A 23,813-nucleotide genomic window follows, 5' to 3' on the forward strand; every position below is an offset into this window, starting at 1 on the left:
TCGCGGGAGCGGCCAATCGGGAGCTCCGGCGGGCGGGGAGGCCGGGCCAGTTAGATTTGGCGGTTCAACTTCAACATGGCCGAAGCAAGTAGCGACAATCTAGGCTGCGGCTGTGAGGAAAAAAGGCATGAGGGGTCGTCTCCACAGTCTGTGCCACCCGGCACTACCATTTCGAGGGTGAAGCTCCTCGACACCATGGTGGACACTTTTCTTCAGAAGCTGGTCGCCGCCGGCAGGTAAAGTGGAGGGAGCCGCAGTGGGAGGGTTTGTCCGCACCGAAGCTCAAATCCCGCGAGATCAGAACGGCCGCAGGCCGGCGCGCGGTCACGTAGGCCCAGGGCGGGGACGGGGGCGGGGCAGTCGGACCAGGCGACCCAGTCAAATTCTGAGCCGGAGGAGTCAGGGTATTCACGCACCGATAATCTGTAGCGGACCGGGATAGCTAGCTACTCCTTCCTCCAGGAAGCCCCGTTTTCACTAAAACTTCAGATGGCTGGAAGGAAAGATAGAGCTATTGCAAATTAGAGCAGGGTTTGTTTTTTTTTTTAATCCTTGAGATAGGGCCTTGCGCAGTCGCCCAGGCTGGAGTGCAGTGGCGTGATCACTGCAGTCTCGAACTCCTGGGCTCAAGCGATCTTCCCGCCACAGCTTCCCAAGTAGCCGGGACTACAGGCTCGGGCTACCGCGCGCGTCTACAGATCAGGGTTTAAGTCGCGGCCCACCACTATGTGAGCAAGACGTAAGCCCCCTGTCCCACTTCGGCTCCTTATCAGTCAAATGGCAACAATAGTACCTTTCTCATAGGGTCGTTTTGATATGAGTAAATACACCTAAGGCGCCTAGGACAAGACCTGCCACATAGAAATATTTGTTAGCTATTATGAGAATATCTTCTTCACTGGGAGATTGCCAGGACTAAATGTGTTAACATGAAAAGAAACATTTTTCCTGTCTCGACTTTTATTTTATTTATTTTTATTTTTATTTTTTGAGACGGAGTCTCGCCCTGTCGCCCAGCCTGGAGTGCAATGGTGCGATCTCGGCTCATTGCAACCGCCGCCTCCCGGGTTCAAATTATTCCCCTGCCTCAGCCTCCCAAGTAGCTGGGATTACAGGCGCCCACCACCACGCCCTGCCAAGTTTTTGTATCTTTACTGGTAGAGACAGAGTTTCCCCATGTTGGCCAGGCTGGTCTCGAACTCCTGACCTTGTGATCCACCCGCCTTGGCCTCCCAAAGTACCAGGATTACAGGCTTGAGCCACCGCGCCCGGCCCTGACTTTTATACAGTGTATATGATTCAAGAGTTTTGCCCATGATCCCACCACCCCTGCACATCAGGGTTGAAACGCTCCTGGGAGTTCGGGGCCCTGACCACAGCCTCTCCTCCTCTAGCCCTCTGTGTCCCCACTTCTCTGGTCTTTGGCTTCATCAGGACTCTCATTTATTCCCAGTCCATTCCTCCTGGGTTCAGCACTTTACCTTTCCTACACATAATTAATGATCTCTCTTTTCACTCATGACTCATCAAATATTTGAGTGCCTTTTCTGTGTCAGGTGCTGGGGATACCATGAGGCAGACAAGGCCTCTTGTCTTTTTGGAGCTTGCATTCAATGGGTGGAGACACCAACAACATCATCGCATAGCCTGGTAAGATGATAAGGCCAGGCATAGTGACTCATGCCTGTAATCCCAGTGCTTTGGGAGGCTGAGGCAAGAGGATCATTTGACCCTGGAAGTTTGAGGCTTCAGTGAGTTATAATAGCCCCATTGTACTCCAGCCTAGGTGACATTGCAAGACCATGCCTCTAAAAAAGAAAAAAAAAAAGATGTGAATAGGTAATGATACCACTAGATAGTTTGGTTGGGACGCCCATTCTGAGAAGTGACATTTCAGCTGAATCTTGAAGGATGAGAAAGAACCAGATTATTATTATTATTATTATTATTATTGTTATTTTGAGGCAGCGTCTAGCTCTGTTGCCCAGGCTGGAGTGCAGTGGCTCCATCTCAGCTCACTGCAGCCTCCACCTCCCGGTTCAAGTGATTCTCCTCCCTCAGCCTCCCAGTGCCTGCTACCATGGCCAGCTAATTTTTGTATTTTTAGCAGACACAGGGTTTCACCATGTTGGCCAGGCTGGTCTCAAACTCCTGAGCTCAAGCGATCCACTCACGTCTGCCTCCCAAAGTGCTGGGATTACAGGCATGAGCCACCACACCTAGCCAGAACCACCTTTTTGAAGAATTACAGAAAGAGTGTATAGGCAAAGGGGACAGCCTGTGCAAAGTCCCTGAGGTGATCAGATATTCCAGGAACTGGCAGAGACCTCCTTGGCTACAGCATAGTGATCAGAGTAAAATGAAATGAGGCTGGAGAGGCAGGTGACAGCTTTATCATGCAGGGCCTAGTTTGCCATAATAATGAATTTGATAAAATAATTTGTAATCACTTTTATGAACCAATCATGGCATGTCATCATCATATGTTCTGGCACAGTCCCTCCCTTGTTGTATTTATTTTTCCCTACTCATTCTTGCCCTTGTCTCCCCTCTCACAGCCCCCACTTTCTCTTAGTTATATGTCCCCCATTTATTTATTTATTTATTTATATTTCTTTTAGAGATGAGGTCTTGCTATGTTGCTCAAGCTGGTCTCAAACTCTGAGGCTCAAGTGATCCTCCCACCTCAGCCTCCCAGAGTGCTGGGATTACAGGCATGAGCCACAGTGCCCGGCCCATTTATTTATTTATTTATTTACTTATTTATTTTTGAGACAGGGTCTTGCTCTGTTGTTCAGGCTGGAGTGTGGTGGCATGATCTCGGCTCACTGCAACCTCCGCCTCTCGGGTTCAAGCAGTTCTCCTGCCTCAGCCTCCCAAGTGGCTGGGATTACAGGCATGCACCACCACGCCCAGCTAATTTTCATATTTTTAGTAGAGATGGGGTTTTGCCATGTTGGCTAGGCTGGTCTTGAACTCCTGACCTCAGGTGATCTGCCTGCCTCGGCCACTTATTTATAACACAAATATTTATTGACCATTGACAGTGTCCCAGGGTTTGTTCTAGTTGTTAGAGATAAGTTAGTGATCAAGATGGACAAGGTTCCAATCTTCATGGAGTAGACATTCTAGTACTGTTAAAAAAAAATAGCCGGGCGCGGTGGCTCAAGCCTGTAATCCCAGCACTTTGGGAGGCCGAGACGGGCGGATCACGAGGTCAGGAGATCGAGACCATCCTGGCAAACACGGTGAAACCCCGTCTCTATTAAATACAAAAAACTAGCCGGGCGAGGTGGCGGGCACCTGTAGTCCCAGCTACTTGGGAGGCTGAGGCCGGAGAATGGCGTGAACCCGGGAGGCGGAGCTTGCAGTGAGCTGAGATCCGGCCACTGCACTCCAGCCTGGGTGACAGAGCGAGACTCCGTCTCAAAAAAAAAAAATAAAAATAAAAAAAAAAAAAATAAAATAAAATAAAATAAAATTGAGCCTGGCACAGTGGCTCACACCTGTAATCCCAGCACTTTGAGAGGCGGAGGTGGGTGGATCACTTGAGGTCAGAAGCGAGACCAGCCTGGCCAACATAGTGAAACCCCATCTCTACTACAAATACAAAAATTAGTCGGGCCTAGTGGCGCATGCCTATAATCCCTGCTACTTGGAAGGCTGAAGCAGGAGAATTGCTTGAACCTGGTAAGCGGAGGTTGCAGTGAGCCAAGATCGTGCCATTGCACTTTAGCCTGGGCAGCAGAGTGAGACTCTGTCTCAAAAAAATAAATAAAATAAAATCAGTTAAAGGAATAGAGAGCAATGGGGAAGAGGAGTCAGGGTGAGGAGGAGGGTAAAGAAGTGGCATTTGATGTATGCTTGTAAAATATGTTATATTTTTGTCTATGTTTTAAATTTATATGAATGATACTGTGCTACATATGCCATTTTTTACTCAACAACATTGTTTTCAAGATCTAACCTTGTCAGGCCAGGTATGGTGGCTCATGCTTGTAATCCCAGCACTTTGGGAGGCCGAGGTGGGCGAATCACTTGAGGTCAGGAATTCGAGACCAGCCTAGCCAACATGGTGAAACCCCATCTCTACTAAAAATACAAAAATTAGCTGGGTGTCATGACGCCCACCAGTAATCTCAGCTATTTGGGAGGCTGAGGCAGAAGAATCACTTAACCTAGGAGGCGGGGAGCTTGCAGTGAGCTGAGATTGCACCATTGCACTCCAGCCTGGGCAACAGAGCGAGTCTCCACCTCAAAAAAAAAAAAAAAAAAAAAAAAAAATCTAACCATGTTCTATTTTTTTTATTTTTTATTTTTTGAGACGGAGTCTCGCTCTGTCGCCCAGGCTGGTGTGCAGTGGCCGGATCTCAGCTCACTGCAAGCTGCGCCTCCCGGGTTCACGCCATTCTCCTGCTTCAGCCTCCCGAGCAGCTGGGACTACAGGCGCCCGCCACCTCGTCCGGCTAGTTTTTTGTATTTTTTAGTAGAGACGGGGTTTCACTGTGTTAGCCAGGATGGTCTCGATCTCCTGACCTCGTGATCCGCCCGTCTGGGCCTCCCAAAGTGCTGGGATTACAGGCTTGAGCCACCGCGCCCGGCCACCATGTTCTAAAGGTGCGCATGGTTCATAGCTTCTTAGTGCTGCCTGTCAGTCCTTGATATGCATCCCCCACTTGCCCATTTCCTATCAGCTCCTCATCCATAAATTATTCCAGGGTGAATATCCTTGTACATTTCCTCAGGAGCTAGTGCTAGAATTTCTCTGAGACATATAACTGGGAGAGGGATCACTAGATCCCAGAGTTTATACCTACCTGTGTTCCATCAGATTACTTTCCAGAAAAGCTGTTCTTGTCTGCCACCTCCTCACCATCACTGGGTTTTTACCATTCTAATATTTGTCATTCTGCCAAGTGTGAAAGGGGTATCTTGTTTTAATTTGTGTGTCCCTGATTCCTGGTAGGTTTGGGCATTTCTTCATGTACTTAGTCATTTCAGCTTCCTCTTCTGAGAACTGCCTGCTCATTTCCTCCAGCCTTTGATTTTCAGACCTTTTTAAAAATGGGAGTTTTTATCTTGTTGATTTGCTAGAGTTGCTAGTATAGAAGGAGATATCTTATCTGTCTATTGGGTGATAACTTTGTTGATGGTGTCCTTTGAGGAGCAGAAGTCTTCAATTAAATAAAAAGCAGCACACATTTTAACTGTTTCCATTTTCCCCTAAGAGGATGACACAGAAGAGAAATGCAGTTATCCCTGCAGACCCTTTATGAGCTGTATGGATCCTCCTGACTCCTTTTCTCAGCCTCTTGACTAACTCAAAGAGCCATTTAAAAAATGCCAGATATAGGCCAGGCGAGGTGGCTCGCACTTGTAATCACCAGCACTTTGGGAGGCTGAGGTGGGTGGATCATGAGGTCAAGAGATTGAGACCATCTTGGCCAACATGGTAAAACCCCATCTCTACTAAAAATACAAAAAAATTAGCCAGGCGTGGTGGCGTGCACCTGTAGTCCCAGCTACTCAGGAGGCTGAGGCAGGAGAATTGCTTGACCCTGGGAGGCGGAGGTTGCAGTGAGCTGAGATTGTGCCACTGCATTGCAGCCTGGGTGACAGAGCGAGACTCCATCTCAAAAAACAACAGCAAGAACAAAAACCAGATATTGCCTAATCCATTTATTTTTTTAATCCTAATTTTCATGTAATTACTTCCATTCATTTTTTTTTTCACCTTATGATTTGTGCTTTTGGGGTCTTGTTTGTTTTTTTATTTTTATTTTTATTTTTTTGAGACGGAGTCTCGCTCTGTCACCCAGGCTGGAGTGCAGTGGTGTGATCTTGGCTCACTGTAGCCTTCTCCTACCAGGTTCAAGCAATTATCATGCCTCAGCCTCCCAAGTAGCTGGGACTACAGGTGCCTACCACCATGCCTGGCTAATTTTTATATTTTTAGTAGAGACTGAGGTTTCACCATTTTGGCCAGGCTAGTCTCAAACTCCTGACCTCAGGTGATCTGCACGCCTCAGCCTCCCAAAATGCTGGGATTACAGGTGTGAGCCACCATGCCTGACCCCTGGGGTCTTTTTTATGAAGACTGTGCCCACATCTAGGTCACAAAGATAATCTCCAGTGTTTTCTTCTGTTAGCTGTTTCATCATTCCACTCTTTAAATCTTTCTTCTGGCTGGATTAAGGTATAAAGTGATCATCTCAAGCCAGCCTTATTTTTCTAACTTTCCCAAATACCATCAGCTACACAGCTCATCTCCATTGCTTGATGGAGCCACCTTACCAAATGGCCAGCTCTGGGCCCACTATGTCCCTGAGTCTTTCTCCTGCCCCACCAATCTGCCTGTCTCTGCCAGCGCATGTGGGTTCTTAAAACCAGGCCCTTGTAGGAAACCTTATGTTTGGTCCAGCAAGTCCCATCTTTTCTCTTTATTTATTTAGAGACAGGGTTTTGCTCTGTTGCCCAGTTTGGAGTACAGTGGCACAATCATGGCTCACTGTAGTCTAAACCTCCTGGGCTCAAGTGATCCTCCCAGCATAGCCTCCCAAGTAGCTGGGACTGCACGTGTGTATCACCACACTCAGCTAATTTTATTTTTCTCTTTGAGACTGGGTCATGCTCTGTCGCCCAGACCAGAGTGCAGTGGCACTATCACAGCTCACTGCAACCTCCGCCTCCCCGACTCAGGTGATCCTTCCACCTCAGCCTCCCAAGTAGCTGGGACTGTAGGAACACAGTACCACACCCAGCTAATTTTTGTATTTTTTGTAGAAATGGGGTTTTGAAATGTTGCCCATGCTGGTCTTGAACTCCTGGGTGCAAGTGATCCTCCTGCCTCAGCCTCCTGAGTAGCTGAGACTACAGGCATGCACCACCTCACCTGGCTAATTTTTTAATATTTTTGTTTTAATTTTTTTGTATAAATGGGGTCTTACTGCATTGCCCAGGCTGGTCTCCAACTTCTAGGATCCAACTGCCCAATCCTCCCGCCTCAGCCTCCTAAAGGGCTGATGTTATAGGTGTGAACCCCTGCGCCCGGCCTGTCTCCAAGTTTTCCTCATCATGGGGCTTTCCGCCACCCTTCCTTTACAACTACCCCTTTCAGCGTTATTAATCACCTCTTTGTTGCTAAATACTTTGGAGATATGTACATATATATGTGTGCATGTGTGTGTGTGTGTGTGTGTATTTTATTTTTTTTCAGACGGAGTTTCACTCTTGTTGCTCAGACTGGAGTGCAGTGGCGTGATCTCGGCTCACGGCAACCTCCATCTCCTGGGTTCAAACGATTCTCCTCAGCCTCCTGAGTAGCTGGGATTATAGGTGCCCACCACCACGCCCAGCTAATTTTTGTATTTTTAGTAGAGATGGGGTTTCACTGTGTTAGCCAGGCTGATCTTGAACTCCTAACGTCAGGTGATCCACCTGCCTCAGCCTCCCAAAGTGCTGGGATTACAGGCATGAGCCACTGCGCCCAGCTGGATATATATTTTTAAAATATTAACATACTTGCTTTCCTTGTAGCCTTGGACATTGTCAACCACTCCTCTGTTCTTCAGATTTCTCCCTTGGCTTCTGACATCATTCTCTGCCCCTTTACCTGACTAGCTGCTCCTTCCCAGGCTCCTCTTCTCCTGTCCTTTAAACATGTGAACGTTGCCCTCTCCTTACTTTCACCCGCCTCTCCCATCTGATGTCTCGCTGCTACTGAAAGCCTTTGGTGACTGTCCGTTGCTCCTCACCAGGGCTTCCAGGCCCTGCCTACCTCTTGTGCCCCGCTGCACTCATACTCAGCCATACTGACCTCCTCATTGCCTGGAACTTCAAGTGCTTTCCTGCCTTGGCATCTGTACTTGCTGTTTGCTCTGCCAAGAATGGTCTTCATCCATCTCTTCCCTGACCCTCTGTAAGGCCACCTTGCTCCCCTGGTTATTTGTCATGATAGACACCAGTTATTTATTCCTTCATAGCACATATTGCAGTCTGCTGTTCTGTTGTCTGCTTGTTTACTTATTTGCGGTCAATCTCCCCTACATAAAACCTAAAGTCCTTGAGGGCAGAATCTCGTCTGTCTTGTTCATCATTCTGTATTCTTTACTCATCACGGTGCCTGGCATACAGGAGACATTCAGTACATAGTTTTAGATAAATGGAGAATCCCAAGCAATATCTCCCCTGAGTTTCAGACCTCTATCTCCTACTACTACAAATCTTCACTTGGTGTCCCACAGAATCATCACCTCAGCATGGGAACAGGATTTCTTTTCCACCTCTTCCCTTACTGTGATCCCTGATTTGGTTGAAGGAATCACCACTATCCATTCTCTAGGCTAAAGATTTGAGAGTCCTCGTTGGCACGTCCATCACTTTCACTTCCATTCAGCTGCCCACCCCTGTTGGCTCCAGCCTCTCTAGCCTCGGACTCCTCCTTTCCATCCTTGCTGACACTTTCTGAATTCAGGCCGTGACTGTCTCTCACTGGGCTCTTGCACCTGCCTCCAAACTGGCCCTCCAGCTTCAGTCTTGTGCCCTCCCTCCAGTCTACAGCTCAGATTTGATCCCCTTCTCCTGCTTAAAATGTTTATTTGGTCAGGGTTGCTTCCAGAATTAATGCAGCTCCTTAGCACGGCGTGCAAGGCCATTCCTTCCCATCTCACCAGCCCCAAGTCAGGGCCCTGAGGGTACAGCGCATGCACACCTGAGTGCCAGTGCAGACACACACATGGGCACGGAAGCTCTTCTGCACTGAGTACTGCCCCCTGCCTTCACCCCTGCCATCTTGTCTTCCCACTGCTGCTTCTCCTCACTAGAACATCCTTCTCCTCATTTGATTAAATAGGAGCTTACTCTCAGCTGGTTTCCACAGAGAAAGGGCTCAGTAAGTGTCATATATGAATACAGATTTTTTTTTTTTTTTTTGAGATGAGTTTTGCTCTCGTTGCCCAGACTGGAATGCAATGACGTGATCTCGGCTCACCACAACCTCCACCTCCCAGGTTCAAGCGATTATCATGCCTCAGCCTCCCGAGTAGCCAGGATTACAGGCATGCACCACCACACCCGGCTAATTTTGTATTTTCAGTAGAGATGGGGTTTCTCCATGTTGGTCAGGCTGGTCTCAAACTCTTGACCTCAGGTGATCCGCCCGCCACAGCCTCCCAAAGTTCTGGGACTACAGGCGTGAGCCACTGCTCCCAGCCAAATACAGACTTTTAAGATGTATGCAAATACTTGACTTTTCTCCAGTCCCAAGCCATTAAGTTAAAAGCCTTTAAAGTCCTCAGTCCCAAGAATGAAGTACTTACACCTGGGACAGGAGTCTGAACATGGTTAATGTGAGTTTATTCACGTGTTCGTTATCCAAAAGGATAACGAATAGCTAGATTTTCCCCACAATTCAGCATATTTTCCACATAAATGTCAGTTTGAGTGAGAGAGTGCATTATATGATGCACCTGAAAAGACTGAAAGATGGTCAGCCACGATGGGCTTCAGATCCCGTGGATTCACACCCTGCTGTCTTCCTTTAAGCTATCTTTCTTTCATTATCTTGGCCGAGGGAGAGACTCCCCAGTATGTTCTCTCGGGCTTCAGAGCAGAGAAACATGGCCCTGTTGGAGCCTACCCTTTGTAACCTCTGCCTAGGTCTCTGGAAATGAAGGGTTCTTTTCTGTCCCCATGGCCTCCTGAGCCATCTGAAAACTCTTCTCCTCTTGAGCTAAAGCAAGCAGAAGGGGTGCTTCCTTTTTGTGTTTTGTTACAAACCACGACCCACCAAGAGAGGCAGTTGGTTAGAGGCATCGTTAGTGGGGCTCAGATTGAGGACCAGTTAGTACTATTCAGAGAGAAGCTGGGTCTGCTATAGGTGCTTCCAGCACCCTGGCAGCTGTGCCGCATGTGTTGGTTTGTGGGGGCTAAGGGAGCAAGAGGTGTTTGACAGTTGTTTTGTTTTGTTTGAGATGGAGTCTCGCTGTGTCACCCAGGCTGGAGTGCAGTGGCACGCTCTTGGCTCACTGCAACCTCCATCTCCCGGGTTCAAGCGATTCTCCTGCCTCAGCCTCCAGAGTAGCTAGGACTACAGGCGCACACCGCCACGCCCAGCTAATTTTTGTATTTTTATTAGAGATGGGGTTTCACCATATTGGCCAGGTTGGTCTCTAACTCCTGACCTTGTGATCTGCCTGCCTCGCCCTCCCAAAGTTCTGGGATTACAGGCGTGAGCTGCTGCACCTGGCCTTTTTTTTTTTTTTTTTTTTTTTTTTGAGACGGAGTCCCACTCTGTCACCCAGGCTGGAGTGCAGTGGTGCAATCTCTGCTCACTGCAACCTCCGCCTCCTGGGTTCAAGTGATTCTCCTGCCTCAGCCTCCTGATTAGCTGGGATTACAGGCACCCGCCACCATGCCAGGCTAATTTTGGTATTTTTAGTAGAGACGGGGTTTCACCATGTTAGCCAGGCTGGTCTCAAACTCCTGACCTCAGGTGATCCGCCCGCCTCAGCCTCCCAAAGTGCTGGGATTACAGGCGAGAGCCACCATGTCTGGCGACAGTTCTTGAGTTCTTAGATGCCATACTTAGAGATGTCCTTGTGGTCCAGTCTTCTGACCTGGGATATGCCGCACAGGGTAAGATGTATAAAGTGACTTAAAGTCTACGTCTGGCAGTGACCAAGAAAAGAAAGCGAATTGCATTTGTAATGAACTCAGAGTTTTAAACTAGTGCCAAAGACTGTTGGTGTTTATAGGAAATAGTTTGTCACAGGAAAAAGAGTGGTTTAATATGTAAACTGTTCTGACTATAAATGCCCTGGAAATATCTCACCCTCTTTGAATGTGCCGGTGATGCCTGCTACTGGTGGTGATTTGTTTCTGAAGGGTGGGCATGAGTCATCAAACTGTGGTGTGTGGCTCCAGGCCTGGCATGCTCATACTTTCCCTCCGTATATTTCCAGACCATCCACCTCTTTCTGTCCCCACTGTTTCTGCCTTGCTCCGGGCTGCCGTTGTCTCAGCTGTGCTTCCTGAATCCACCCTCACACAGCAGCTGAGTGCGCATCCTAAGGTGTAGATCTGTTCATATCACATCTCTACTTCAGTCCCTTTTCTAGCTCCTCCGGTCATGATACATCCACACTCCAGACTCTTTGTCTGGCCCTGCGTGGAAGCCAACATGGCCATATGGCCTGGATTGAGTCCTAACTGGCTCCATCATATGCTGGTTGTGTGACCCTGGGCAAGCTTCTCTCTGCCTCAACTTCCTCATCTGAAAAATGAGGGTGATGATAATAGAATCCCCTCTCATAGGGTCATTCATAGTAAGGATTCAATGAGTTATGTAGAGTGCATAGAACGGGGCCTGGCACTAATAAGTTCTCAGTTTCCTGTTATTACTGCATCTTCACACACATGCACATAGGTGCTCGTGCACACACACACACACACACACCCCGCCCTTCAGCTACACTCCCTGAGCTTACTCCATGCTGCTCTTCTCCTGTCCCGTGGCCAGCTCCTGCTTCTCTCTCTGACATTGCTTCCTCTAGGGAGCCTTTCCCGAGCCCCTGCTAAGACCCCATGCTCTTTCATACTCATTTTCCTGAAGGCTGATCAGCAATCCCTTTGACAGCAGGAATTGTACTGTCTCATCTTTGGGTTTGTACCACGAAGCTTGGCCTGGTACCTGGTCGGTGCTCAGTAAGTGTCTATTAAATGAATACAATTATCCTGCTGGTATTTTTTATTTTCATGCTAATATTTATCAAACCACAAAGTTTTTTCCATCTTTCTCAGGAAAAGTATCCCAATTTCAGGTTTTTGAAGTTTTCCAGCAGTTTTCAAAGGAAGAAGCTAAACAATGAAAGGTTAAGTTAGTCCAAGAGACCAAATAACCTAAAGATATAATTAGGATTGACTTTAAGTCTTTTTAATTGACACATTGTAATTGTACATATTTATAGGGTACATATCTATGTTATATAATGATCCAATCAGGGTAATTAGCATGTAATCTCATGGATTTATCATTTCTTGTGGTGAGAACCTTCAAAAGCCTCTCTTCTAGCTATTTGGTAATATGCAATATTTTACTATTAACCGTAGTCACTCTACTGTACAACACCAGAACCTATTCCTCCTATCTAATTGTAACTTTGTACCTGTCAGAAGACTAATTTTTAAAGGATAACCTTTTAATACAACCATTCATCTTGAATCACTGGCCTGGAGACTTTCCTCTTATTTTCATTAAGAAACATTTATCCCTTTCTTCTTTCCTCCTCTCCCTTTCTCAGTCCTGGGGCTTCCCAGTGTACACAGGACCAGAAAGTGGAGAGAGAAAAAGACTGAATGGAGAATTTTTTTTTTTTTTCCTTTTTGAGTGAAAGTCTCACTCTGTTGCCCAGGCTGGAGTGCAGTGGTGTGATCTTGGCTCCCTGCAACCTCCGCCTCCTAGGTTAAAGCGATTCTCCTGCCTCAGCCTCCCGAGTAGCTGGGATTACAGGCGCCTGCCACCGCGCCCTGCTAATTTTTGTATTTTTAGTAGGGATGGGGTTTTGCCATGTTGGCCAGGCTGGTCTCGAACTCCTGACCTCAGGTGATCTGCCCACCTCAGCCTCCCAAAGTACTGAGATTACAGGCATGAGCCACCACGCCCAGATGAGAAACATTTCTTAATGAAATGGACAGCTGTATAGTGAATAGGGGATGAAGAGCAAGAATTTCTGTCACTCCAGTCCTCAGCTTTTTTTTTTTTTTTTTTGAGACGGAGTCTCACTCTGTCGCCCAGGCTGGAGTGCAGTGGCGCGATCTTGGCTCACTGCAAGCTCTGCCTCCCGGGTTCACGCCATTCTCCTGCCTCAGCCTCCTGAGTAGCTGGGACTACAGGCGTCCGCCACCGTGCCCGGCTAATTTTTTGTATTTTTAGTAGAGACGGGGTTTCACCGTGGTCTCGATCTCCTGACCTTGTGATCCGCCCGCCTCGGCCCTCCCAAAGTGCTGGGATTACAGGCGTGAGCCACAGTGCCCGGCCTTTTAATTTTTTAAATTTCAATAGTTTTTTGGGGAACAAGTGGTGGTTGGTTACATGGATAAGTTCTTTAGTGGTGATTTCTGAGATTTTGATGCACCCATCACCCGAGCAGTGTACACTGTACCCAATGTGTAGTCTTTTATCCCTCACCCCCACCCCCCACCGAGTCTGCAAAGTCCATTGTACCATTCTGCCTTTGCGTCCCCAGCTTCTATTTGTTTTGTTCTCAGCCTTCCCCGCTCTCCACTCCTTCATTGGGACGGAAGTGCTGGTCCCCACCTGCCCTCTGGTGGACAACCTGTGAAACACGCCTTCCGTTGGGCGGTTACCACAGGGAAAGAAGGCAAGTCCTGGCTCCTTTTTTGGCTCTCTTAGCACTGTGTACACCGTGATATTGTGTTACCCTCTTTTGTCTTTCCATGCTGTCCTGCACAATTTATCTGCGTATGTAAACCAACAGATTGACAAATGACCAGGGCCTGATTCTGTGCTTAAATATTTTGAAGTCAAATGTATTTAAATATTTTTTAAATAAATATTTTAAATATTTGTTATTTTTTTGAGGTGAGGTCTCACTCTGTCGCCCAGGCTGGAGTGCAGCAGCATAATCTCTGCTCACTGCAATCTCTACCTCCCGAGTTCAAGCGATTCTTCTGCCTCAGCCTCCCAAGTAGCTGAGATTACAGGCATGTACCACCACACCTGGTTAATTTTTGTATTTTTAGTAGAGATGGGGTTTCACCATGTTGGCCAGGCTGGTCTGGAGCTCCTGACCTCAAGTGATCCCCCCCAACTTCGGCCTCCCAAAGCACTGGGATCACAGGCATGAGCCACTGTGCCCAGCTAATTTTTTTATTTTTATTTAAAAAATTTTTTTGTGGAGACAGGGTCTCATTATGTTGCCCAGGCTGATGTCAAACTCCTCGGCTCAAGTGATCCTCCTGCCTTGGCCTCCCGAGAAAAAATAACAGGTTAAAATCAGTTAATATCGTCATCTCAGTTTTGAAACTCAGTAAATGTGGTTTTTAAAAGTTACTTTCATTTCTGATAAATTTAGCCTTTTGGGGGCCACAATTTGGCCTTTTCTGTCTGGTGGGGACAAATCCTGACAGCTGGTTCGTACCCCTGCTGGGTTGGTTTCTGCACAAGCAATTGCACACAAGCCTCATTCACTAGCACCTGCCTTCCACCGGGGAGGAGACTTCCCATCTCTGGGAAGCCAAGTTACTGACTTCGGTACTTCTGAAGGGCAGTGAGGACTGTTATTTTGAGATTAGTGAGAATAATTGTAGCTAACATGAAGCATTTCAATGTGCTGGGCACCATACTGAGGACTTTGTATATTTTACTTCACTTAATCTGCACAGTAATTTTGTGAGACCTAGATAGTTATTATCCCCATTTGACAGAGGAGGAAACTGAGGCTTATAGAGGTAAAGAAGTTGTCCGAGGTCACTAGCTGATGAGTGGTAGAGATAGGATTTGAACCCAGGGAAAATGACAGGCAATCTCTCCAGAGAGCCGATAAAGTTACCCAGTATGCACTGGGTACTAGGTGACCTCTTATGTACTCTTGGATGCCAGGGCCAAGAGACTGTCCCATCATGGGGTGAAGAGGAGCCTTGACAGAGAGGTTGCAAAGGAGGCTCCTGAAGGAGGACTCCTCTTCCCAAGCTTTTCAGGTCCTGGGATCCTGGGGTCCGTGGTGGGCAGCCCAGGCCTTACCTTAGCCCCAGTCACCCAGTCTAGAGTGTCTTACATGCTGCTGTGCATCTAACATGGTTGTGGGCACCCTGGAGATCCCAGCAGCATTGCAGAAGGCATCCCTGTCCACAAGGATATTATAATTTGCGTAAGAAGATAAAATTTGACACTTGGGGCAAATAGTCAAGAATTTTAAAAAATGTTTTGGCCAGGCTCAATGGCTTACGCCTGTAATCCCAGCACTTTGGGAAGCCAAGGTGGGTGGATCACCTGAGATTGGGAATTCAAGACCAGCCTGGCCAACATGGTGAAACCCTGTCTTTACTAAAAAGACAAAAATTAGCTGGGTGTGGTGGTAGGCACCTGTAATCCCAGCTACTTGGGAAGCTGAGCCACGAGAATTACTTGAACCTAGGAGGCGGCAGTTGCAGTGAGCCGAGATTTAAAACTTCTTTTAAATTTATTTTATTTTATTTTATTTTATTTATTTTATATTTTATTTTATTTTATTTTATTTTAATTTTATTTTGAGACCATCTTGCTCTGTCGCCCAGGCTGGAGTGCAGTGGCATGATTTCGGCTCAGTCTCCTGAGTAGCTGGGATTACAGGTGCCTACTACCATGCCTGGCTCATTTTTTTGTATTTTTAGTAGAGATGGGGTTTCTCTATATTGGTTAGCTGGTCTCGAACTCCCGACCTCAGGTGATCCCCCTGCCTCAGCCTCCCAAAGTGCTGGAATAACAGGCATGAGCCACTGCGCCCGGCCTTAAATTTTTTTTATTGAGACAGGGTCTTGCTATGTTGCCCAGGCTGGTCTCCAACTCCTGGACTCAAGTGATCCTCCTGCCTCAGCCTCACAAAATGCTGGGATTACAGGCGTGAGCCACTGCACCTGACCATGTTTTGTTTTTCTTTTTGAAACGGAGTTTCGCTCTTGTTGCCCAGACTAGGGTGCAATGGCATGATCTCAGCTCACTGCAACCTCTGCCCCCCGGGTTCAAGTGATTCTCCTGTCTCAGCCTCCTAAGTAGCTGGGATTACAGACATGCACTACCACGCCCAGCTAATTTTGTATTTTTAGTAAAGATAGGGTTTCATCATGTTGGTCAGGCTGGTCTCGAACTCCTGACCTCAGGTGATCTGCTCACCTCCGCCTCCCAAAATGCTGGAATTACAGGCGTGAGCCACTGCACCCAGCGAATTTTTTTTTTTTTTTTTTTTTTTTAATGTGTCACTTTCCTGCTTCTCCCTGAGTATATTTTTCAGAAAATCCACAAGGGCATTCAAAACAGTCCGAATTCTGCATTGGCTCTCAAGAAAAACGCCTTCTTCCTGTACTCACTGACATCGGCACCAATCTGGCTGCCTTTCTCCTTGGTTAAGCCACATTGTCCTGTTAGCGTATATTTCATCTTGCATCTGTGTATGAGTGTGTGTGTTTCTGTGGTCCTTCACTTTCACTGAATTATCATACCATAAAGGAGAACTCAGAACAAGTCACAGGCAGCACTGGTGGTCAGTTTGCTTCACCCCTGCCCTGGGCCCTATCCGCTGTCAGCTGCCTGAGCTGAAGAGAGATGCGTCCAGCTCAGACCCTCCGCCTGCTAAGTAAGTTGGGTGGAGGAACAGGATCTCCCATGTCTAAGCCAAACCTGTTTTAAGCCACAATTACCCGGTTTCAATTCCAGCCCTGCTTGGTCAGGCATCCTGTGTTCCTCCGCGTTCCTTCTGGTAGCCACAGACTGCGTGGCTAGTCAGGCCAGCAGCAAGACAAGATGTCTGGGAGTCTGCTGAGGGTTGAAGGAATGTCCATCATCTATTCTGTGTACAGTATTGTTTTTGTTTTTGTTTTGTTTTTTGAGACGGAGTCTTGCTCTGTCGCCCAGGCTGGAGTGCAGTGGCACAATCTTGGCTCACTGCAACCTCCGCCTCCCAGGTTCAAGTGATTCTCCTGCCTCAGCCTCCCGAGTAGCTGGGATTACAGGCATGTGCCACCATGCCCAGCTAATTTTTTGTATTTTTAGTAGAGATGAAGTTTCACCGTGTTAGCCAGGATGGTCTCCCTCTCCTGACCTCATGATTCGCCCACGTTGGCCTCTGAAAGTGCTAGGATTACAGGCGTGAGCCACTGTGCCCGGCCTACCGTATTGTTTTTTAGGTACCTAAGCTTAGCTTCCAAAGTGTACTCACATGGAATGTGTACCACTGAAAAGGTGAGAGACTGCCACTGTAACCCAGAAGTGTACTGGTAGTTGCTTACAACCAGTTCTCTGAAAAGAGAGCCCCTGTTTGCAGTGTTTGCCAATTTCCAAGGTGTAGATACTTGTAAGCTACCAACATGGCATCACTATACACAAAGTTGAGAAGAGCTGGGCAGCAGCATACCTTGATCCAGTATTTCCACGGACAGAAGCAATATATACGAATTACCTCAAGAGCAGAGTAAAAGGTGGTAGAATGATTAGGAAGTGGTATGTTTGGAGTCTTTAGGACCTTTGTTTTGTTTTGTTTTTTGTTTTTCGAGACGGAGTGTCGCTCTTGTTGCCCAGGCTGCAGAGCAATGGCGTGATCTCGGCTCACCGCAACCTCTACCTCCCGGGTTCAAGCAATTCTCCTGCCTGAGCCTCCCGAGTAGCTGGGATTACCGGCGTGCATCACCACACCCGGCTAATTTTTTGTTTCTCCATGTTGGTCAGGCTGGTCTCAAACTCCCAACCTCAGGCGATCCACCGGTCTCTGCCTCCCAAAGTGCTGGGATTACAGGCATGAGCCACTGCGCCTAGGACCTTTGTTTTTAAAGTTAATTTATTGTTAGTTAATGTAATTTAATTCTTAATAATGGCTGTGTTTAACACTTGGCCCAGAGTTCCTGAAAATTTGGCAGTTCTCTTTTGCAGGCCACTGTGAGCTGGCTCCAGTACAGCACTGCTTGTAGTCTTCACCTGTTTCCAAAAACATTGTTTGGGGGCGGGTTTGGTGAGGAGGCTTAAAGAGCTATGAGAAAGGGAGGACCCAGCAGTGACTCCCTGGCTGGGGGTGGGGCTTTGCATTGGGCATCAGGGCCCTAATGCCCTGTTTGCCCAGTGACCCGCCAGCCTGATCCTCACAGCCGAGGAGCATCCTGACCTATAGTACGGCATCAGTGTGAGCTTTTGTGTATTTGAAGATCTTCCTTGGCTCAGGTGCTTTCTGCAAGTCACTCGAACACTGCTTCATCCGACCACACCCGCTCCCAATTTAAAGAAGGTCCTTAGAATACACTGTTAGCCCTATAACTCTGGCCTTTTTCTTTTAAAACATTCTCCACAAGAGATGATTATCACTTGCATGTGAGTTTCCGCATTTCTGCCATCTCTCCTTCTCTACTGGAAGCTCTGGGAGGGCCGTGTCAGTCTTATCCACCCCGAATACCCAGTTCCTGGTGGGCGATCAGCATATAGCAGACACTCAGTGAATATTTGTTGAAGGGGAAGGGCCTGAGAGAGTGGACAGAGAGACACAGGCAAGGGAGAGGGAGGAAACAAGGGGGAGGGAGAAAAAAAGCCAAAAGAGTTCATTTAACTTGAGTTTCTCTGTCCAAGAGGAATAAGCCATTGGGAATATACTGGATACTTCCAGCTGCAAAGGATTGAGCAGTGAGGAGCTCTCAGCTGCTAGTGGCAGAGACCTGATTTAAAATCAGGCTTGGCGGGGCATGATGGCTCACCCCTAGACTCCCAGCACTTTTCGGGGCTGAGGCAGGAGGATTACTTGAGCCCAGCAGTTTTTTGAGACCAGTCTGGGCAACACAGTGAGACCCCAACTCTACAAAAATATAAAAATAAAAGAATTAGCTGGTCATGATGGTGACACCTGTAGTCCTAGCTACTCAGGATGCTGAGGCAAGAGGATCCCTTGAGCCCAGGAGTTGGAGTTGGAGGTTGCAGTGAGCTCGGATTATGTCACTGCACTCCAGCCTGGGTGATGGAATGAGATCCTGTCTCAAAAAGAAAAGTAGAAAATCAGGCTTCAGGCGGGGCACTGGCTCACACTTGTAATCTTAGGACTTTGGGAGGCCGAGGCGGGTGGATCACCTGAGGGCAGGAGTTCGAGACCAGCCTGGCCAACATGGCAAAACCCTGTCTGTACTCAAAATACAAAAATTAGCCAGGCGTGGTGGCGGGCACCTGTAATCCCAGCTACTTGGGAGGCTGAGGCTGGAGAATCGCTTGAACCCAGGAGGCGGAATTTGCAATGAGCCAAGATCATGCCACTGCACTCCAGCCTGGGCGACAGAGTGAGACTGCTTCAAGAAAAACAAAGGAAAGAAAATCAGGCTTCAACAATAAGAGAAATATATTACCTCGTGTAACAAGAAGCCCCAAAGTAGAGTGGCTGCAGGTTGGTGTAAACTCTGCCCTCAGGCCAGGGCCCCTATGGTTGCCAAAGAGCATCACCTGGATATAGTAATGTCCTTCAGAGAGAGCATCAGATGCTTTCTATGTGGCTCTTTTTAGGAGTAAGCCAGTCTTTCTCAGACGTCACATGCCCTGTCCTAATCCAAGTCCTTCAGGGCACTGGAATGACCAGAGGCTCTCAAAGTGTGGCTCCCCAGACCAGCACCATCAGCCTCACCTGAGAGCTTGTTAGAAACTGTGGAAGGAGTGGGGAGTAATCTTTAAGGGATAAACACTTAAACTCACCTGGGGCTCTCCTAAGAGGGAGTGGGGATGCTGATGGGGCATTGATGGCGTTGAACTCGTGCTTCAATGACTCGTGCTTAGATAAGAGATTTGCATCCTCTGCCTTTAACCAGGGCCATGAAGTGGACAGAGCTCAGAGTCCTGTAATGTGAAGCGGAGGTGCCCAGGCAGGCTGATGGCCGGCTACGTGCTTGGCCCTCCCCACCTTTGCTTCTCTCCTTCCCACCAGCTACCAGAGATTCACTGACTGCTATAAGCGCTTCTACCAGTTGCAGCCTGACGTCACACAGCGAATCTATGACAAGTTTATAGCTCAGTTGCAGACTTCTATCCGGGTGAGTGGCAGGAAGCCCGGCAGGTGCTGTTGACTTGGGTTCTATCTCCAGATTGTCAGTCTGCTGAGGGCAGCGGCCCCACCCTCTACCCCTCTGTCTCCTCAGCCCCCTAGAGCTGTCCTGGGTGCCCGGCAGGCTGCAGCATCCATCATCTCTCCCTTCCAAATGATGCAGGTATCTTAGATGCAGCCTTTGCTCACTGTCCTGTAATGTAATTACATGTTTTATGTTGCCTGCCCTCTAGACCATGCAAACTCAGCAAGGGCTGATGGGGTCTTTTTTTTTTTAAGTCAAGATCTTGCTCTGTCACCCAGGCTTGAGTATAGTGGCATAATCACAGCTCCCTGCAGCCTCAAACTCTGGGCTCAAGCGATCCTCCCACCTTGGCTTCCCAAAGTGCTGGGATTACATGAACTATCAGCCTACAGACTCTTTTTAAATATTTCCCACTTCAGGCCGGTATAGTGGCCCAAAATTTTAATTTTTTTCTTTCTTTTTGAGACAGGGTCTAGCTCTGTCACTCAGGCTGGAGTGCAGTGACGTGATCTCGGCTCACTGCAGCCTCTGCCTCCCAGGCTCAAACAATCCTCCTACTTCAGATTGAGTCACTGGGACTGCAGATGTGCACCACCACACCTAGCTAAAAAGATTTTTTAAATAAAAATAAATAAAACATTTTTCCCACTTTATATTTTATTTCCTTAATTATTTTTGTTTGTTTTTTTTGAGGCAGAGTCTCACTCTGTTGCCCAGGCTATAGTGCAGTGGCGTGATCTCAACTCACTACAACTTCCGCCTCCCGGGTTCAGGTGATTCTTGTGCCTTAGCCTCCCGAGTAGCTGGGATGACAGGCGAGTGCCACCATGCCCAGCTAATTTTTTTTTTTTTTGTAGAGACAGGATTTCACTATGTTAGCCAGGCTGGTCTCGAACTCCTGGCCTCAAGTGATCCACCCACCTTGGCCCTCCCAAAGTGCTGGGATTACAGGCGTGAGCCACGGCGCCCAGCCTATTTTCTTAATTTCAAGCCACATGTAGAAAAGTTGGAATGTTAGGGAAAGCATAAAGACCTAGAACAGAAATTAGCCAAAATCTTACCAAGTGCTGTTAGCAATTTAGCATATTTTTGCCATGAGCTCGTCTCGTGTCATTACAGCTCTTTCCTCCTTTCTCTTCAGGAGGAAATCTCTGACATCAAAGAGGAGGGGAACCTGGAAGCCGTCTTGAATGCCTTGGATAAAATTGTGGAAGAAGGCAAAGACCGCAAAGAGCCAGCCTGGTAAGAGTGGGGAGGGGAGGTGAGAAGGCACAGGAAAGAGGCAGCAATTAAGCTTTTTTTTTTTTTATTTCTAGAGTCAGGGTCTCACTATGTTGGCCAAGTTGGTCACAAACTCCTGGCCTTAAGCTGTCCTCCCGCCTTGACCTCCCGAAGTGCTGGGATTACAAGCTTGAGCTACAACACCTGGCCAATTCAGCTTCTTGAAGGAGACTTTAAAACTGACCCAAGCAGGGAGTGGTGACTCATGCCGTAATCCCAGTTATTCAGGGGGCTGAGGTGGGAGGATCACTTGAGACCAGGAGTTCAAGAGTTCAGAAACAGCCTGGGCAATATAGTGAGACCCTGTCTCCAAAAAAGCTTTTAAAAGGCTGACCCCGTGTCCACCATATCCATGAGATTCTGGGCTTGTTGCCTCTGAGAGAGAACCTTTTGACAGGGACAAGTAGAGCAGACAGACACCAAACAGTAACCGAAAGCTGTTGTATCGCACAGTTCCCTTCAGGGGAGGAGAGCCCCAGGTAAGCCATGTTGTTCAGGGGATTAGGGAGGGAAGTAGTCTGAGGCCAGACCGAAGAAGCCTTCCTGAGAGAGCTCATTTTAGGGCCTGTTGGGCCTGTGGGAGAAAGGGAGGGTGGGGGAGTAGGAGGCAGAATTGTGAGGTTTGGAATCACCATGTACATCTTATAGGTGTAGATGAGGCTGGTGGGGCAACTGGTTTTTATACATTTGTTCGTTCAACAGGTTAGGGAGCACCTACTATATGCTTGATACTATTTTATTTTATTTTTTTGAGACGGAGTCTTGCTGTGTCACCCAGGTTGGAGTACAGTGGTGTGATCTTGTCTCATTGCAACCTCCGTCTCCTGAGTTCAAGCAATTCTCCTGCTTCAGCCTCCTGAGTAGCTGGGATTACAGGCGCTCACCACCACGCCTGGCTAATTTTTGTATTTTTAGTAGAGACGGGTTTTCACCATGTTGGCCAGGCTGATCTTGAACTCCTGATCTCAGGTGATCCTCCTGCCTCAGCCTCCCAAAGTGCTGGGATTAAAGGTGTGAACCACCACGCCCGGCTTTGGTACTGTTTTAGATGCCAGAAATTTAGCAGTGAATAAGACAGACCAAATATCTGCTCTCCTGGAGCTGACGTTTCAGCAGCAGCTGGCCACCTGGTACACCAAGTGTAACGTGGAGAAGTGGGGCCTGGGATGAGCAGTGGAGAGCAGGGGCCAACAAGACCCCAGCAGCTGAGCCCCTGCCTCCCGCAACCCTCCCTCCCTTAGAATCCTAGGCCAGAGGGAGTAGAAATCTTTTTGGTAATTTCCAACTTTTAAAAATGCTCTGTGACCTTAATACTTAAGGGAATTAAGTTTCACAACTGAAAAAGAATTTTATTTTATTTTATTTTTTTGAGATGGAGTCTCACTTTGTTGCCCAGGCCAGGCTAGAGTACAGCAGTGCCATCTCAGCTCGCTGCAACCTTAGCCTCCCAGGTCCAAGCAATTCTCCTGCCTCAGCTTCCTGAGTAGCTGGGATTACAGGCGCCCGCCACCACGCCTGGCTAATTTTTGTATTTTTTGTAGAGACAGGGTTTCGCCATGTTGGCCAGGCTGGTCCCAAACACCCCACCTCAGGTGACCCACCTGCCTTGGCCTCCTAAAGTGCTGAGATTACAGGCATGAGCTACCGCGCCCGGCCATTGAAAAACATTTTTTTTATTTTTATTTTTTTTGAGACGGAGTCTTGCTTGTCTCCCAGGCTGGAGTGCAGCAGCGTGATCTCGGCTCACTGAAAGCTCCACCTCAGGTTCACACCATTCTCCTGCCTCAGCCTCCCAAGTAGCTGGGACTACAGGCGCCCGCCACCTCGCTCAGCTAATTTTTTGTTTTTCTGGTAGAGATGGGCTTTCACTGTTAGCCAGGATGGTCTCGATCTCCTGACCTCGTGATCCTTCTGCCTTGGCCTCCCAAAGTGCTGGGATTACAGGCGTGAGCCACCGCGCCCGGCCTGAAAAAGAATTTTTAAAGAACTCACAGTGCCTTCCACCCACCTCTTGTGTCATCTTGCCTCCTCAGACTTGACTTTCCTTATCTTCCCAGAGCAGCCAGCACTTATGGGGGTCTCCCACAGTCTGGGCCCTCCGTCAGGAGCCACCCCCAACCTCTCCAACTCACAGTCTGATGGACCGGAAGCACCAGCCAGGCAGTGGGCACAAGGACAGAGGCAGGGGCTAGAAAGTGACCCTGAGGGTTCTGGATGGGGGAGTGTATGTGGAGGAGAGGAGGGGAATGTGGGGTATGGTCGGGAAGGCTAAGATAGGGGCTGAAGTGAGAAGGGGGAGAGGTAGACCCCTAAACATTGAAACCCAGGGACAGGAAGTGAGCATTCCTATGAGGAACAGGTCTTGGGAGGTGAGAGACCATGGGAGAGACCTGGGAAGCCAGCCCAACTTGGGACAAGGTGGGCATGTCACCGAGTGGGCTTGGAAACCGAACCCTCTTCCACAAGGGCCTTCCGTCTCCCTTATTCCTTGTGCCCCATGTGGCCCTCCAGGCGCCCCAGCGGGATCCCAGAGAAGGATCTGCACAGCGTCATGGCACCCTACTTCCTGCAGCAACGGGACACCCTGCGGCGCCACGTGCAGAAACAGGAGGCTGAGAACCAGCAGCTGGCAGATGCCGTCCTGGCAGGGCGGAGGCAGGTGGAGGAGCTGCAGCTACAGGTCCAGGCCCGGCAGCAGGCCTGGCAGGTCAGTGTCCCAGCCTGCCTCTTCCTCTTCC

At 48.3% G+C, this 23,813-nt stretch overlaps 1 protein-coding gene across 3 annotated transcripts in view; it reads left to right on the top strand.

Moving 5' to 3' along the window:
- Positions 1-47: 47 nt before the first annotated feature.
- Positions 48-23,813, top strand: part of PMF1 (polyamine modulated factor 1) — a 29,216-nt gene continuing 5,450 nt past the window's right edge. The window contains exons 1-4 of one of the 3 annotated variants that reach the window (XM_025357492.1): positions 48-236; positions 19,653-19,758; positions 20,936-21,036; positions 23,587-23,786. In XM_025357492.1, the coding sequence (XP_025213277.1) occupies positions 76-236; positions 19,653-19,758; positions 20,936-21,036; positions 23,587-23,786 (568 nt within the window). In that variant the 5' untranslated portion in view covers positions 48-75. The remainder of the gene's footprint in view (positions 237-19,652; positions 19,759-20,935; positions 21,037-23,586; positions 23,787-23,813) is intronic. The other 2 variants (XM_025357484.1, XM_025357502.1) reach the window with 2 other exon arrangements.

The sequence above is a fragment of the Theropithecus gelada genome, chromosome 1 (genome assembly GCF_003255815.1).
Source record: "Theropithecus gelada isolate Dixy chromosome 1, Tgel_1.0, whole genome shotgun sequence".
Lineage (NCBI taxonomy): Eukaryota > Metazoa > Chordata > Mammalia > Primates > Cercopithecidae > Theropithecus > Theropithecus gelada.